This window comes from Capricornis sumatraensis, chromosome 7 (genome assembly GCF_032405125.1).
Source record: "Capricornis sumatraensis isolate serow.1 chromosome 7, serow.2, whole genome shotgun sequence".
Classification (NCBI taxonomy): Eukaryota; Metazoa; Chordata; class Mammalia; order Artiodactyla; family Bovidae; genus Capricornis; species Capricornis sumatraensis.
This window is the reverse complement of record NC_091075.1, coordinates 100,092,485-100,108,449: the sequence shown is the minus strand read 5'-3', so window position 1 is coordinate 100,108,449 and position 15,965 is coordinate 100,092,485. Positions and strand designations below refer to the sequence as shown.

General features: G+C 37.3%; 1 protein-coding gene across 16 annotated transcripts in view; it reads left to right on the top strand.

The window, feature by feature from the left end:
* The window catches only part of SEC31A (SEC31 homolog A, COPII coat complex component), a 59,646-nt gene that overhangs the window by 16,183 nt on the left and 27,498 nt on the right, over nucleotides 1-15,965 (top strand). For 10 of the 16 annotated variants that reach the window (XM_068975036.1, XM_068975045.1, XM_068975046.1 and 7 more), the window contains 9 exons: nucleotides 13-155; nucleotides 3,249-3,348; nucleotides 4,869-5,030; nucleotides 5,227-5,379; nucleotides 9,461-9,697; nucleotides 10,611-10,685; nucleotides 12,117-12,155; nucleotides 12,514-12,591; nucleotides 15,462-15,537. In XM_068975036.1, coding sequence (XP_068831137.1) covers nucleotides 13-155; nucleotides 3,249-3,348; nucleotides 4,869-5,030; nucleotides 5,227-5,379; nucleotides 9,461-9,697; nucleotides 10,611-10,685; nucleotides 12,117-12,155; nucleotides 12,514-12,591; nucleotides 15,462-15,537 — 1,063 coding nt within the window. The remainder of the gene's footprint in view (nucleotides 1-12; nucleotides 156-3,248; nucleotides 3,349-4,868; nucleotides 5,031-5,226; nucleotides 5,380-9,460; nucleotides 9,698-10,610; nucleotides 10,686-12,116; nucleotides 12,156-12,513; nucleotides 12,592-15,461; nucleotides 15,538-15,965) is intronic. The other 6 variants (XM_068975043.1, XM_068975041.1, XM_068975048.1 and 3 more) reach the window with 2 other exon arrangements.

The following is a 15,965-nucleotide window of genomic DNA, read 5'->3' as shown; positions in this document are numbered from 1 at the left end:
GCCTGTGTGCAGATGCATTGCTCTGGGTTGGCGTGGCATCCTGACGTTGCCACTCAGATGGTCCTTGCCTCTGAGGATGACAGGCTACCTGTGGTCCAGATGTGGGATCTTCGCTTTGCCTCCTCTCCACTCCGTGTCCTGGAAAACCATGCCAGGTATCTTGCTGCTCTTCCAAAAAGCTTGATTTATGAATTGTAAAAAATGTATTTACTTACTGCTTTGAATTATCAGATAATTTTTTAAAATTAGGGAATCTACTCCATCTCTGTCTTACGAAAGTTAGTATAAATAGTTCATTTCTATTTTAAGCAATAGTCATCTGATTTTTTGTACCGAAACATGATAGCCAAATCATATCACAAAAACATGAAAATGTGTTTATGGATTTTCTACAACTTATTTCAAATAATAGGTAATAGATCAAAATTCTAGTGAATCATAGCTCTTTGGGACAACTCTTGAATCTTTGGGCCATTATACAGTTTGATCTTTATTTGATTCATCATACTTATGAAGAGTCTTCCATGACATTAATGTCAAGCAACAATTGAAAAGTTTGTTTTACTTCTGAGTGTTTATCTTAATTTAAAGGCAAACATTTTTGAGATATTAAGTGGTTCATTCTGCCTTCAACTTAATAAGTGTGTGGATGCTCTAAAAAACATGAGCATTGTCTTGTGTTAACTTTAGTAGCATTAAATTTAGTTTGTGGGAATTCCCTGGCAGTCCAGTGGTTAGGGCTCTGTGTTTCCACTGTAAGTGGCATGGGAGCTAAGATGCACAGGGTGCAAAATTAGTTTGTAATTGTGGAGATTTCCTATGATTTTTATATTCAGGTACCCAGGGAGTTTATGTATGTTTTGTTCAGTGTTTTTAAGCAAGAAACAAATCTCTTTTAGTGTTAAAGTATTTTCACTGCTTTGGGCTTTTTTCTTCTTTCCTTTTTAGGGATATAGAAACTAAAGCTTTAAATTTCTTTTCCCCCGTGTGTGGTGGCATTACACACTTTGAGAAGTCTTAAAGTTTGTGACCTCTCCTTGAGCTTCTTATAAAGGAGAAAAGAATCTGGTCACAATGTAATCCTATTTAGATGTTATGCTTCAGTCAGCTTTTTAGTAAAGAAGGGGTGATTCTGAGAAGTTTTAATATTGTTCCCATGTTTGGTAAGGTTTTATTTATTTATTAAACACTTGCTTATCAAACACATGCCAACCAGTGTACTAGGATTCAGTAATACCACAAAAATCCCTGCCCAGTGTTGGACAGAGTTCCCTGTGCTATACAACAGGTCCTTGTTGGGTGTCTATTTTAAATAAAGCAGTGTATACATATTAGTCCCTAATTCCCAAAAGTTAGCTTGATTAAGACTCATAGTAAACCTGTAGTGTAAATGCTAGTATCCCATTTTACACATTGGAAATTGAAACTTGGTTTAGATTAAAACTAGTCAGCTGCTCACTTCCAACTCAAACATCCTGGTCGTTGTATCTATGCTCTTAACATTACATTATACTGCCAGTTTTCAGAGTGGCTACAGTTTAGCAAGACAGAATACCATACTGGGTGCCAGGAGCAAATCAACCTCTCTGTTTCCATTTTCTCCCTCTAGTAAATGCAACAGTTGGATTATATGATATTTAAGGTCCTTCCAGTTCTATAGTTCAGTGATTTTTTTTAACACTTGCTAAGAATTTAAATGTTCCTTAAGATGTGATATTAAATATGATACTGATATCTAAAGGCATTCTTGACGTGCCTTGAAACTTTTGACATGCATAATTGGATTCTAAAGAGAGGAGACAGTAAGACTCCATTATTCCTAAATGGACTTCCCGGGTGGTGCTGGTGGTAAAGAACCCGCCTGCCAATAGAGGAGATGTAAGAGATGTGGGTTCAGTCCCTGGGTCAGGAAGATCCCCTGGAGGAGGGCAGGGCAACCTACTCCAGTATTCTTGCCTGGAGAATTCCATGGACAGAGGACTCTGGCGGGCTACAGTCCATGGGGTTGCAAAGAGTCAAGCAAGACTGAAGCGACTTAAGCACACACACAGGCATTGCTACAGTTGGGGAAAGTTGAATATGGACTGTCTATTTAGAGTATTGCATGAAAATAACATTTTCAGTATGAGATTGTGTATAGGAGAAGGTTCTTATCACCAGAGAGAAGTGTAGAGGTGCCATGTAATAATCTGCATTTGACAGATGCAATATATATATAGAGAGAGAGCGTGTAAAATATAAAGACCTAAAGTAAATGTGGCCAGATTGATGAATCTAGGTGAGAAGTATAAGGGTGTACATCACACTATCCTACAATTTTTACAAAGATTTTAATGCTTAAAAAATAAAATGTTGGAAGCAACGGCATTCTTAAATAATTTGAGTTCTTTCCTATAGCGTATTTTTCTGATTCTGAGAGGATTTAGATTGTAAGAAATATCATCATATTAAAAACAACTTTTGGGGGAAAGAAGAGTAATATCTACCTCGATGGTGAGGTTTACCTGTATTTTGGAAATTGAAAACAAAATTATTTTAGAATTACTATAATGTTTTCAGAATAATTGAGGACTATTTGTATGTTTTTGTTTTAAGAAAGACACAGACATAATTCTAGTTTCTAGTATTTTTCTTCATGGTCTGATAATGTTAACTTTTCTTTCATCTCCTAATAGCAGAGGCATGAATGTAGAAAAAACAAACTTAATATTATATAGTACTTGTTTCTGGATGGTAGGATACAGGATTTTTTAAATTTTTGCAGGGGATGCTAATCTGAATTTTTCAAAACATTTACTGAAAATGTTACTTTGTTTGAAAGTAAAAGTGTTAGTCACTTAGTCGTATCCGACTCTTTGCAACCCCATGGGCTATATAGTCCATGGAATTCTCCAGGCCAGAATACAGGAGTGGGTAGCCATTTCCTTCTCCAGGGGATCTTCCCAAACCAGGGATCACATCCAGGTCTCCCACATTGCAGGTGGATTCTTTACCTGCTGAGCCACCAGGAAAACCCCATGTAGACCGTGTTGTTGGGCATTTGTTTTCATTTTTTTGCCATCACACACTGTACTCTATATTGAGCATCTTTGTAATGATCACAGAGCATACCCATTGCTAAACTGCTTTCCAGAAAGATTATATGAAATTGTACTTCTGTTAGCAGTGTGTCTCTCCAAAGCCTAGACAGAAATAATTTGCAGATTTCATTTTCTTGAGATTAAAAATTTCATCTTTGTGTTTTTAAGGGGGATTTTGGCAATTGCTTGGAGCATGGCGGATCCTGAATTGTTGCTGAGCTGTGGGAAAGATGCTAAGATTCTGTGCTCCAACCCAAACACAGGAGAGGTATGGGGAGGAGATATTTCTCAGACTTGGAGTGATTGTAATATTTAACTCTAGCTGAATAAGAAAATTTCTATATGAATTCTTTAGTACATGATTAAAATTAAGAATGTGAAAGTAGATGGAGGTGTGTATGAAATGTTAACCTAGCAGAGACTTTATCTAAACCCAGCTATTTTCATCTGGAAATATCAGTCATTGAAAATGGTATATTTGAACCGAGTAATTACCCCACCCTCACCCCTCATTAACAATATAAGGCATTTATCTAGACTCAGAAATGGTTGGTTGGATTTATTTAGTGTGTTTTCTGGAAATCAGTGTCCTCACAGTAGGAGTGTTCAAGGTTTGGGTCCTGAAGGTCCTCTTTGATTTTTGGAAATCAGTAGACGTAGACTTTCAGTCTCTCTTCTGAACTGTATAGCAAGAATAGGATACTTTATCATGAAATATTTGTCATGTGTTCTATTTATGGAAATTTAGATGGATAAGCTAAATGAGCAGGCTAAATGCCTTTTCACTTAATTCTGTTTCCTTATAGAGTAAAACATTATTTAAAATGTCACATGAAGTCCAAATTAAGCTAATTTGACTTATTTCTTAAACCCATGAAACTTATGCTCCTAAGAGCATCAGTTAGCATCACACTAACTTTGAGTTAGCAACAATTATTACATGATTACATTGTAAAGTTAGTAAACAATTATTACATTATTTCTATCAGCCATTTTTAATCATTTTTCTATATTCTGTTCCTCCTAAAGAAAACTGTTTATGCCAAATTCTGCAGCAGTAAGAATGATGTGTGCGTGTTTTCTCACTTGACAAGAAAGAAGCCAGTCTTCTCAGTGAATTCTTCCTTCTCAAGAATTTTTTTTTAATTTTTATTAGAGTATAGTTGCTTTACAACGTTGTGTTAGTTTCTGCTGTACAACAAAGTGAATTAGCTACACGTGTACATATATCCCCTTTTTTTAAAATTTTCTTCTCAGTTAGGTCACCATGGAGCATGGAGTATAGTTCCCTGAGCTATGCAATAGATTCTCACAATTAGTCATCTATTATGCACAGCGATGTATATATGTCAGTCGCAGTCTCCCAGTTCATCCCATCCCCCACTGCCCCCCAAGAGTTGTTTTTGAAATTTGATCTTCAAATGATTTAAACATGGTACTTTGGATCTTGGCCAGCAAAGTCAGTTGGATAGAACCCTTTTAGAGTTCAGGAAGTTGATCCTAATACAGTATTCTGATCTTTCAGATGCATCTTCTATTACAATTTCAATAAAAATAGGGAAATCTCAGTTTTTAAAATGTTCTTATTCCAAATCTGGTCAAAATTTTGATTACCTTTTGTTTTTGTCATAATGAACTTTGCTTGTATTTTAAAGAAATTTTTTAAATTGTTGTTTTTCCTGGCTGTACACTTCCTAAAAGTAAATGTTTAATTAAAGTTGTACTTGTTGATCATAGTGATTCAGGTATTTTGGCTATAAAGCACCTGTATACTTTTTTTTGGTCTAGGTGTTATATGAACTTCCCACCAACACACAGTGGTGCTTCGATATTCAGTGGTGTCCCAGAAATCCTGCTGTCTTATCAGCTGCTTCCTTTGATGGGCGTATCAGCGTTTATTCTATCATGGGAGGGAGCGCAGATGGTTTAAGGCAGAAACAAGTTGACAAGGTAATAGGAAATATTACACTATTTTTATTACAACACCTGAAAAGAATGATCTTACTGTATAATTATTTTGAACATGACTTTACAGATCAGCGATACCAATTACTTGGAAAATTGTGTAAAAAAATTTATTCGGTATGACTTGAAAACATGTAACATAGTCTTGTATAAGTTATGAAAATCCCACTTTATTTTTTAGCTTTCATCATCTTTTGGGAATCTTGACCCCTTCGGCACAGGACAGCCCCTTCCCCCATTACAAATTCCTCAGCAGACGACACCACATAGTATCGTGCTGCCTCTGAAGAAGCCACCCAGATGGATCCGAAGGCCTGTTGGTGCTTCCTTCTCAGTAGGTGGATTTGTTTCTATGGTCCATAAACACCGAGGACAGAGTATTATTATAAGATCTCTCAGATGGAAGAGGGCCGAGTTTGAGATGTGTTTCTGAGTTTGCATCATTCAGAAAGACTTCTCAGGAAGAGTGGAACCTACTCCCTTTTTTCTTCTAAATTGTGATAAAATATGCATAACATGAAATTGACCATTTTAACCATTTTAAAATATAGCAGTTCAGTGGCATTGGGTACATTCACCTTGTTTTGCAGCCTTTGCACTGTTCCCGCTGCCCCACTTTATCATACTTGTCACCCTTCTCTGTCTCTGCTTCCTTCATTCCTTTTCCTTTCTTTTGGTGGGGCAGGGTGCTGCATTCCAGTTGTTACGAGGTCCACTGTGGTTGCACATCTAATCTGTGGCCTCTCACCTTGTAGCACTTACGCCAGCACTAAAGCTGACATTTGGATTCTCTGTCTCATCCTTGGTGCCAGACTCATGTGGGGAAGAAGAGAGTGTTAGTTATTATCTTCATAATACTTCAGTACTAGTGAACGGACCTTCACTTTCCCTTCCAAAGATAAATGTATAATGAACATCCTCTGTCAGGCACCCTCCTAGGCACTGGAAACACACCTGTCAACTGGATAGAGTCTGTGTCTCAAATAGTGTGTATTGGGGGGCAGGGAGACTTTTCTGTACAGTTTGAGTTTTAAACCTTATCCATACATAATTTTATAATAATAAGTTTTAATTATTTTGGGAAGTAGAGAACTAACTAGATGGATGGTTAGGATTCAGTAAGTAAAGTGGAAAGTCACAAGTGAAAGTGAAGATTCAGAGACAGGAGAGCAGATAGTAGAGAAGACCAGCACTAGGGATGAGAGAGTAATTAAATCAAGAATGAATTTACAAGTGATGTAAGCAACCATCTGTTATTTAGGAAGATTAGTATGTAGCCAAAAGGCAAAATGATTGTCTGAGGAGGCCTTACAAACAGCTATGAAAAGAAGAGAAGCAAAAGGCAAAGGAGAAAAGGAAAGATATACCCATTTGAATGCAGAGTTCCGAAGAATAGTGAGAGATAAGAAACCGTTCCTCAGTGATCAGTGCAAAGAAATAGAGGAAAATAATAGAATGGGAAAGACTAGAGCTCTCTTCAAGAAAATTCGAGATACCAAGGGAACATTTCATGCAAAGATGGGCTCGATAAAGGTCAGAAATGGTATGGACCTAACAGAAGCAGAAGATATTAAGAGGTGGCAAGAATACACAGAACTGTGCAAAAAAGATCTTCACGACTCAGATAATCATGATGGTGTGATCACTCACCTAGAGCCAGACATCCCAGAGTGCGAAGTGAAGTGGGCTTTAGGAAGCATCAGTACCAACAAAGCTAGTGGAGGTGATGGAATTCCAGTTAAGCTATTTCAAATCCTAAAAGATGACACTGTGAAAGTGCTGCAGTCAATATGCCAGCAAATTTGGAGAGCTCAGCAGAGGCCACAGGACTGGAAAAGGTCAGTTTTCATTCCAATTCCAAAGAAAGACAATGTCAAAGAATGCTCGAACTACCGCACAATTGCACTTATCTCACATGCTAGTAAAGTAATACTCAAAATTCTCCAAGCCAGGTTTCAACAGTACATGAACCGTGAACTTCCAGATGTTCAAGCTGGATTTAGAAAAGGCAGAGGAACCAGAGATCAAATTGCCAACATTCACTGGATCATTGAAAAAGCAAGAGAGTTCCAGGAAAACATCTACTTCTGCTTTATTGACTATGCCAAAGCCTTTGTGTGGATCACAACAAACTGTGGAAAATTCTTAAAAGAGAAGGGAATACCAGACCACCTGACCTGCCTCCTGAGAAATGTGTATGCAGGTCAAGAAGCAACAGTTAGAACTGAACATGGAACAACAGACTGGTTCCAAATCAGGAAAGGAGTGCATGAAGGCTGTATATTGTTATCCTGCTTATTTAACTTATATGCAGAGTATCATGAGAAACACTGGGCTGGAGGGAGCACAAGCTGGAATCAAGATTGCTGGGAGAAATACCAATAACCTCAGATAGGCAGAGGACACCACCCTTATGGCAGAAAGTGAAGAAGAACTAGAGAGCCTCTTGATGAAAGTGAAAGAGGAGAGTGAAAAATTTGGCTTAAAACTCAGCATTTAGAAAACTAAGATCAGTTCGATACAGGATGCTTGGGGCTGGTGCACGGGGAAGATCCAGAGAGATGATATAGGGTAGGAGGCGGGAGGGGGGTTTAGGATTGGGAACTCATGTACACCCGTGGCGGATTCATGTCAATGTATGGCAAAACCAATACAGTATTGTAAAGCAAAATAAAGTAAAAATAAAAATTAAAAAAAAAAAAAACTAAGATCATGGCATCTGGTCCCATCACTTCGTGGCAAATAGATGGGGAAACAGTGAGAGCCTTTATTTTTCTGGGCTCCAAAATCACTGCAGATGGTGACTGTAGCCATGAGATTAAAAGACACTTGCTCCTTGGAAGGAAAGCTATGACCAAACTAGACAGTTTGACATCACTTTGCCAACAAAGGTCCGTCTAGTCAAAGCTATGGTTTTTCCAGTGGTCATGTAAAGATGTGAGAGTTGAACCATAAAGAAGACTGAGCACTGAAGAACTGATGCTTTTGAACTGTGGTGTTGTCCTGCAGCAAGGAGATCCAACCAGTCCATCCTAAAGGAAATCAATCCTGAATATTCATTGGAAGGACTGATGGTGAAGCTGAAACTCCAGTACTTTGGCCACTGGTGTGAAGAACTGACTCATTTGAAAAGACCCTGATGCTGGGAATGATTGAAGGCAGGAGGACAAGGGGACAACAGAGGATGAGATAGTTGGATGGCATCACCAACTCAATGGACATGACTTTGAGTAAACTCCAGAAGTTGATGATGGACAAGGAGGCCTGGTGTGCTGTAGTCCATGGGGTCGCAAAGAGTCGGACACGACTGAGCAATTGAACTGATAGTATGTAGCATGGATTGGAGGGAGGAAAAGACAACCAGTAGACATGCAAGTCATACAGCAGTTCAGTGTGAAAAGAATTAGGCAGAAAAATAGCAATGTAAAAGGAAGAAATGAAAGCGGTTTAAGAAAAAATCAATACCTGAAGCTGAGGAGTGACTGTGAGCGGCAGAGGAAGAGTTCTGAGCCTGCTTATAACGAGAATGATAGCAAGCCTATACGTGGGAGCCCCCTAGAGAAATGAAGACCCAAAGGTGTGGCACAGCGAAAGTGCTTCTAGACTAGGTTGAGCAAAGAACGACAGTTGTGGACCAGTAACTAAAATAGTAGAGAGACGGAGGAAGATGATTTCTATTTATCAAGTTTTGTTTGTGCAGAGTTCTACTGTCCTGGACTCCCCATCTCTGGAGATGAGTGGTTTTTTCCTCCTGATATAAGGAGAGCAGCTCTCACATGGGAGTTTCATCTCCTACTTTCAGAGAGAAAAGAGGAGGTCAGTGTGTCTTTCTTGGTCCTGCTATTTCTCAGTATTCTTTCAGTTCTGACTGCAATCACAAGGAGTGCAGCGAGCCAGGCTTCCCTGTCCATCACCAACTCCCAGAGCTTGCTCAAACTCATGTCAGCTCGAGATAATCCTTATGCCAAATGGCATGCTTTCTGGCAGCATACTCACCCCCTTTTAAAACTTAGAGCCTGGAGTAGAAGGTGAGGCAAATACAAAGGCTAATAGTTGAATCAAAAGAGGGAGAGATAAATGTAATATACTGAGGGCATCTGGGGTGGCAGAGGTGACCTTTGCCCAGGCCTTGAGGAGGAGTCGCATTGAATATGTGGAAGTGAGTAAAAGCAAGTAGGTGAGAAATTGTAGGCTGCAGCTGCTAGGACATTGCATCTAGAAGGTGAGTGTTGTGAAGAGGAGTAAAAATTGAAGGCTGGGGTCAGATCGTGGAGTATGGAAGAGAGCATCAGCGAATTGCATGCAGAGGGAGACGTGTGGGTCACAGGTCTTTCCTTTAGCAGGTTTACGAGAAGCACGTTAGGGGGCCACGTCCTTGTGCCTCAAGCTGATTTTGTTTCCTCATCCTATTCTAGTTCGGAGGCAAACTGGTCACCTTTGCGAATGTCAGAACGCAGCCTCAGCCGGGGCCTGAGCAGCAGCCGCAGCAGCACCACGTGTTCATCAGTCAGGTGGTGACGGAGAAGGAGTTCCTCAGCCGATCGGACCAGCTGCAGCAGGTCGTTCAGTCACAGGGATTCGTCAGTTACTGTCAGAAGAAGATCGATGCTTCTCAGACTGAGTTTGAAAAAAACGTGTGGTCCTTTTTGAAGGTAAAGTTGGTGATAAGCAGCTTTCCTTCATTATCTGCAAATTTAACTGTTCTCATCACATTCTAAACCTGTCGTCCTGTCAAAGAAACAGCAGGGGCAGTGTGATTTGGGGGATCTCGTGACGAAATTAAAGAAAACCTTATGAAAAGCATGTGAAATAATACTTTATGTCAAGAGTTCCTTCTTGGCTTTGAAAAGCCTAATATGAAATGCTTTTTAAGTAGTAATATGCTAGATGTTTTTAAGTGCTTAAGTGTTTTTAAGAGATATAATATTCAGCAGACCTATCTTAAAATTAGAACATAGAGCTGAGTATAATAAAAACATAGCATGTTTAATTTCCATAGTAGGTCCAATTAAAGACAACGGGGGAAGAGGGACTAGGTGTAGAGGGGAGAGGTCAGAGGCGTTTCTCATCCCTTTTACTGAGTCACGTTTATGACAGTAAAATAGCAAATAGAATTTTCTTTTTGATTATTTTGCCTCCACTGGAATGTCTGTTTCCCAAGTCTGAGTTTTGCAAAGAAAAGAGCTCTTGAATGCAATAATATATCATTCATTTTTATATTTTGTAAGTATTAGTTTCAAGAAAGTTTTAGCATGTGACGTTGAATATTCCACATAATGTGAGTTTTGCATTTATGTAGCCTTTGGACATGACTCAGTTTGTTTTTACAAATGTTAGTTTGAAAGTAAGCTTTATTCAGCTTGGCTAATTAATTACTAGTAGACTTACTATTTCTTAAAAAATAGATTCTTTAAAAAAAAACTTTGAATTCTCTTACAGTGAAGCTTCTAGTTGATATAGTAGACTTTAGATATTTTAAATAATTCTACTTGGAATTTGAGCAGTTAATTAAAAACTGGGCCTTCAGATGCAGTTCTTTATTTCAAGAAAATGTCTTTTTTTAAGGTAAACTTTGAGGATGATTCTCGTGGAAAATACCTTGAACTTCTAGGATATAGAAAAGAGGACCTGGAAAAGAAGGTAAGCTTTTGGGAAAGTTTTAAAGGCTGAGCTCACACAAGTGAGATATTTATGTAGTGTAGGTGTTTTTTGTTTTTTTTTTTTTTTTTAAGTTTTATACGGATTACTTCAAATCATTTAGTAAACATTTAATAAGAATTTATGCTTGGTCGCCCGAGTTTTGGATTCATGTTGTTAAAGTCGAAACTCTTCATCGGTAATACCCTAATTTAGAAGCTGCCAGAACCATCTTTAAACTTGATCTAAAGAGTTGTGTCAGTGGGCCTTGAAACAAAAAAGACAGTGAGCCTCAAACACTGGAAATAGCACTTAGACTTTTAAAAGGATGAGTAGTCAGTGGCTCTGGAGGAAAGAGAGGGAAAAGTTTGTTTCCGTGCATTGTCTACAGCAAGTGATGAAAATTAGGGTACTGTTTCCCACCCCAGCTATTTATGTCCTCAGCTCACAGTTCCCAAACTGTGTATTGAGTTGGTCCAGCGCACAAGTAACTAGTATTAATAAATATTTTGGAACAAAGGTGTTTTACTGTACTGAGCCTGAATAAACAAAAAGCCCAAGTGGTTTGCTTAATTTTTTTTTCTTTTGTTTGTTTTTGCTTAATATTTTAAGGTTAAAAAAAAAAGATTGCTTTTTAAAAACGGGAGGTCATATTCCAGTTTTTAAGTTTTCTTCTCTGAGGACCTTAATAATTATTCCACAGTGTTGGCCTAACAGCAGTTAAAACACTCTGACCTTGGAAACCTTGAAGGAAATGTATTGGATTTTTTGTGTAATCTGTATTAGCCCTTTGCCAGTCTTTGAAAATGACTCAGGTTTTCCATAGCATCGCAGGGTTATCGCGCATGTGCAGCAGGTTGGATCCTGTGTGCTCCTGTCAGTCAGTGCTGAGCACTTGGAAGATTAGTGACTTGGGCTCACATCAGAGGGCCCCTGCTTACTGGCCATGTGTCTCTCGCTCACTGCTTTAGATTTTTTTTATATTTAACTTTATTGTTAGTCGGAACTTCTTCATGCTATAACTTGATTTGCAAGAGATTAACATGAAAGTTTTACTGCATACCTGACAGCAAAAAATGAGGAGATGAAATTTGATCGACAAAATACTCTTAATGTTCTTTCCATAGTGAGTATCTGAAGAAATTTCTTTTTTATGGTTATTTAAGACAGAAGAATACATGCTTGTTTTGAGGTTAGTTTTACAACTGAATAGCAAAGTAAGATGACATGTGAGCAATAAATCTACGTAATTGAAACCAGCATCCTTGAGAATCGGTTCTGTACTCATTTTACTCTGCTCTTGAGCATGCTATCCCTGATTTGAACCTGTTTTGGATTTTTGCCAATGAGAATGGAGTAGTAGGTGAACATTTGCTCTATGCTTTGAAATGGAGTTAACTCCCTTTGGTAGCTGAGTTGTTGTCTTTATTTCAGATTGCTTTGGCCTTGAACAAAGTGGATGGACCTGATGTGGTAAGAGAAGGCCTGTAAAAATAGCTACCTTCTAAAATTTTGGTCTAGGTCATAAAGAAGAAAATATAATTTAGGAAATTTTTGTCTTACTGCTTTACAATTTAAAAATACTAATTGTAGATATTTTTAATACATGAATAATTCTCATTTGGCAAGAAAAAGGGGTTGGGTCTTAGCAATAATGGCTCTTTGCTTTTCCTCTAATGATGTTTTTCAAATAAATTTACTCAGTGTAACTTCTTGTGATTAAACTAGTTCTGAATGTTGTTGGTTGGGTCTTTTGTCTTCCTTGTTCCCTAATAACCTTTTGATGCTACGTTCTTCAACCCCCCGTCTGTCACTGTTTTGTGTACCAAAGGCTCTTAAAGACTCTGACCAAGTAGCGCAGGGTGACGGGGAGGAGAGCCCTGCTGCTGAAGAGCAGCTCTTGGGAGAGGTACTTATTTTTCTCATCTTTAACATGGGGAAAATATGTGGTTTGCTTATCTCACAGTGAAACAAGGAAAATTTCTTGGCTGCATGTTCCAGCTTAAAGCTGGCATATATTTTCTTAGAGATGCTTAAGATAGGAGTCTGTTTACTAATTTGACAGAAGTACCATCTCTAAGGGCTTCCCTGATGGCTCAGACGGAAGACTCCTCCTGCAGTGCAGGAGACCTGGGTTCAGTCCCTGGGCTGGGAAGATTCCCTGGAGAAAGGCATGGCAACCCACTCCAGTATTCTTGTTTAGAGAATCCCATGGACAGAGGAGCCTGGCGGGCTACAGTCCACAGGGTCACAAAGAGTCGGACATGACTGAGTGACTAAGCACATACCATCTCTAAAGTCTTCAGTTCTCTGACCTAGTTTCTGGATTATCTGGTTTAAAATTAACAGCTGATGTGAGTATATCAGGATGTCAAACTGAAAAAAGATTTTGTTCAGAAATCCACATTGCATTGCATGCAACATTAATGTTTTTTCTTGGCTTGTTAATATTTAAGGCTCACGATCAGTGGCATAGGCCTCTGAATTAATCTTGAATTTTGAGTCCAAGTAAAGAATCCACCCTGATCTCCTGCATTGTGGGTAGATGGGTGCTTTACCATCTAAGCTACCAGGGAAGCCCAAGTAAAGAATATTTCACTAATAATCTGATTGTTCTGACTCACTAGAAAATGCATCCTGAGTTATAGTGACCATTTTTATAACTAGGTAAAAAAAGAGTCCTTGAACACAGTTGTGTCATTAATTTTTTTCCTTTTTAATCTTATGGGTTTTTTTAAACCACTAATAAATAATTCTATAATTTACTTTTCTTGCTTTCTAATTATATTTCTTTCATCTTGGAAAATTAATCAACAGGTTCTTGTTTCTCAGCTCATGTTTGACTTTTTCATTGTTCTTTTTGATATGGAGATATCCTGACTATATAAAGTTTCTTAGAGCCTTTTACTAAGTTATAAAAATAATTCCTCTCTAAATTTAGACTATTACAAGATGATTATTATAAATACTTTCCTTAGAATTGGATCTTCAAGCATTTATTTAACTCAAGAATAAAGGGTATGGATAAAATCTTACTAAAAATTTGAACTAATTTTGGGAATACCTAGAATTGTAGGATATATTCAAGAAAGATACTTTGATTCGTATACAGCTGGACTTACTCTTTCTATACAAATAGAGAATTGTTTAGAAATCCACTCATGAATTAATAGGTATATATATATGTAACAAAGCAGTAGTCATCAATATGTGCTTTCAGAATATTTGAAAAAAATGTTTAAGGTGGTCATATCTTCTCCTTAATCCTGATGATGCTATAATTATATAAAATGAAACAGTAGTTTAGACATGAAAGATACACGTTACATAATAAATTGTGCGTATTTTGGCTTTGTGTATGTTTTAGAAGTCCATATATAAGGGTTTAGTAGTTTTTTGAAAGCAAATTTGAAAAATCATTAAGAGAAAAAAAGGATTTTTTGGGTAAATTTGTTAGTGACTATAATCAGATCCATATCTGATTTATTCCTCGGTGCTTCCCAGGTGGTACAGTGATGTAAAAATTTGCCTGCTGGTACAGGAGATGCAAGAGACACAAGTTCAGTCCCTGGGTTGGGACGATCCCCTGGAGGAGGAAATGGCAATCCACTCCAGTATTCTTGCCTGGGAAATTCCATGGACAGAGGAGCCTGGCAGGCTACAGTCCGTGAGGTTACAAAGTTGGACACAACTGAGCCCATCAGTACAATATGAATAAAGTTTTAAAAGTTTATTTCAGTTTTTAAATTCTAAAAGGCTTCTCTTTTGTTAGGGAAGGAATTAAGATTATGGTTATTTTCCTGTAATAGTCAATTTTAACTAAATTTAACATCATTCACAGATGATGCTATACTCTTTGCTACACTAAAATTACCCAATTCAAAAATGCTCATGACTTTGAATGCTGGGTGCTAAGATTCAAACGTATAGGTAACAGGAGCACAGAAGATAAAGTTTTTTTTTTTTTAAGAAGGTAAAATTTTATCTCATGTAAGACAGACATGTTTTTTTAGTTCCTCCATAATCTGATATATATTATTTTTTGTCTTCTTTTGAACTTTTATGCATTGAAGAGAAAACATTTAAAATATTTGCCAGCAGAAGGCCTCTATTACATTTCTTTTCTTCTAAAGAAAGAAGATATTGAATTTATTTTTACTCAGTCTTATAGCTAGTTTCAGAAATTTATAACAGAACTGTGTACATTTTTACCAGACCAGCCTACAGTTCCAGGTATGATTAGTGGAAGTGAACACAAAATCTCTAATTGAATTTGAGTATATTGATAAATAACTGTTTACATTGCATTTATATAAGGATGCCAAGCATTATTTTTTTTCCACAACTGAGTCAGTTACAACCAAAAGACTCATAAAACTACACCTCTTGGACAGAAGTTTTTAGATGTATGGAAGCAAAGTTGCTTTTAAGATCTAAATGTAATGTAATTTAAAACATATTTTGTGTGTCTCAGGCTACTCTTAGTTGAGATATCTAAGAAAAAGATTTTTCAGCTTCAGTATCTTCTGAGCCACCACCGTGAATATGTACATTTAAGTTTGTCTCACGTTATTTCTGATGACATTGGATTTTATTTATGATTATCTGATGTTAATTCTTAAGGATGTCATAGATCTTAGTGTAAACTTGAATCTGAGAGCTTCTCTGGAATAACTTGCAGGTCATCTAGGCAGTAAGTAATCATATGTAAATCTTGTTTTGCTGGTAAATTATTGTAGTTCCATTCTGGCTAAGTTGCTGCTCTTTCCATCTCTTTAGCAAATTAAAGAGGAAAAACAAGAATCTGAATTTCTACCAACAGCTGGAGGAACATTTAACATCTCTATCAGTGGGGGTAAGTATCTGTTGGTTTTGATATCAAATTTTTTAACCATTTGAAAGCAAATAGTCCCTGAGTTTAAGTCAGAAACATTTTGTCAAACGTGGTAAATGTTGAAAAGAAGAACTCAGTTTAAGGTACATGTAATCAGTACCTTAAAAATGATGGCATGATCTGATGATACCTATGTGATAAAAACTGTAAAGGATCTTTATTATTGCATTTAAGCAATCTGAAAAATATGTTATTTTACCTGATTTTATTTACATGCACCTCAGTACTGTTTCTGTAGATATCAGCAGTTTGTGATAGAGATTAACCTACCAGTACTATTCAGAATTCAACTTTGTGTTTTCTGCTGAATGTGTACTAATAATTGATAGATGTAGTTTTTTTTTTTCTTGTAACAAAAACTTTTATTAACTTGAGTGTATTATTTCTTT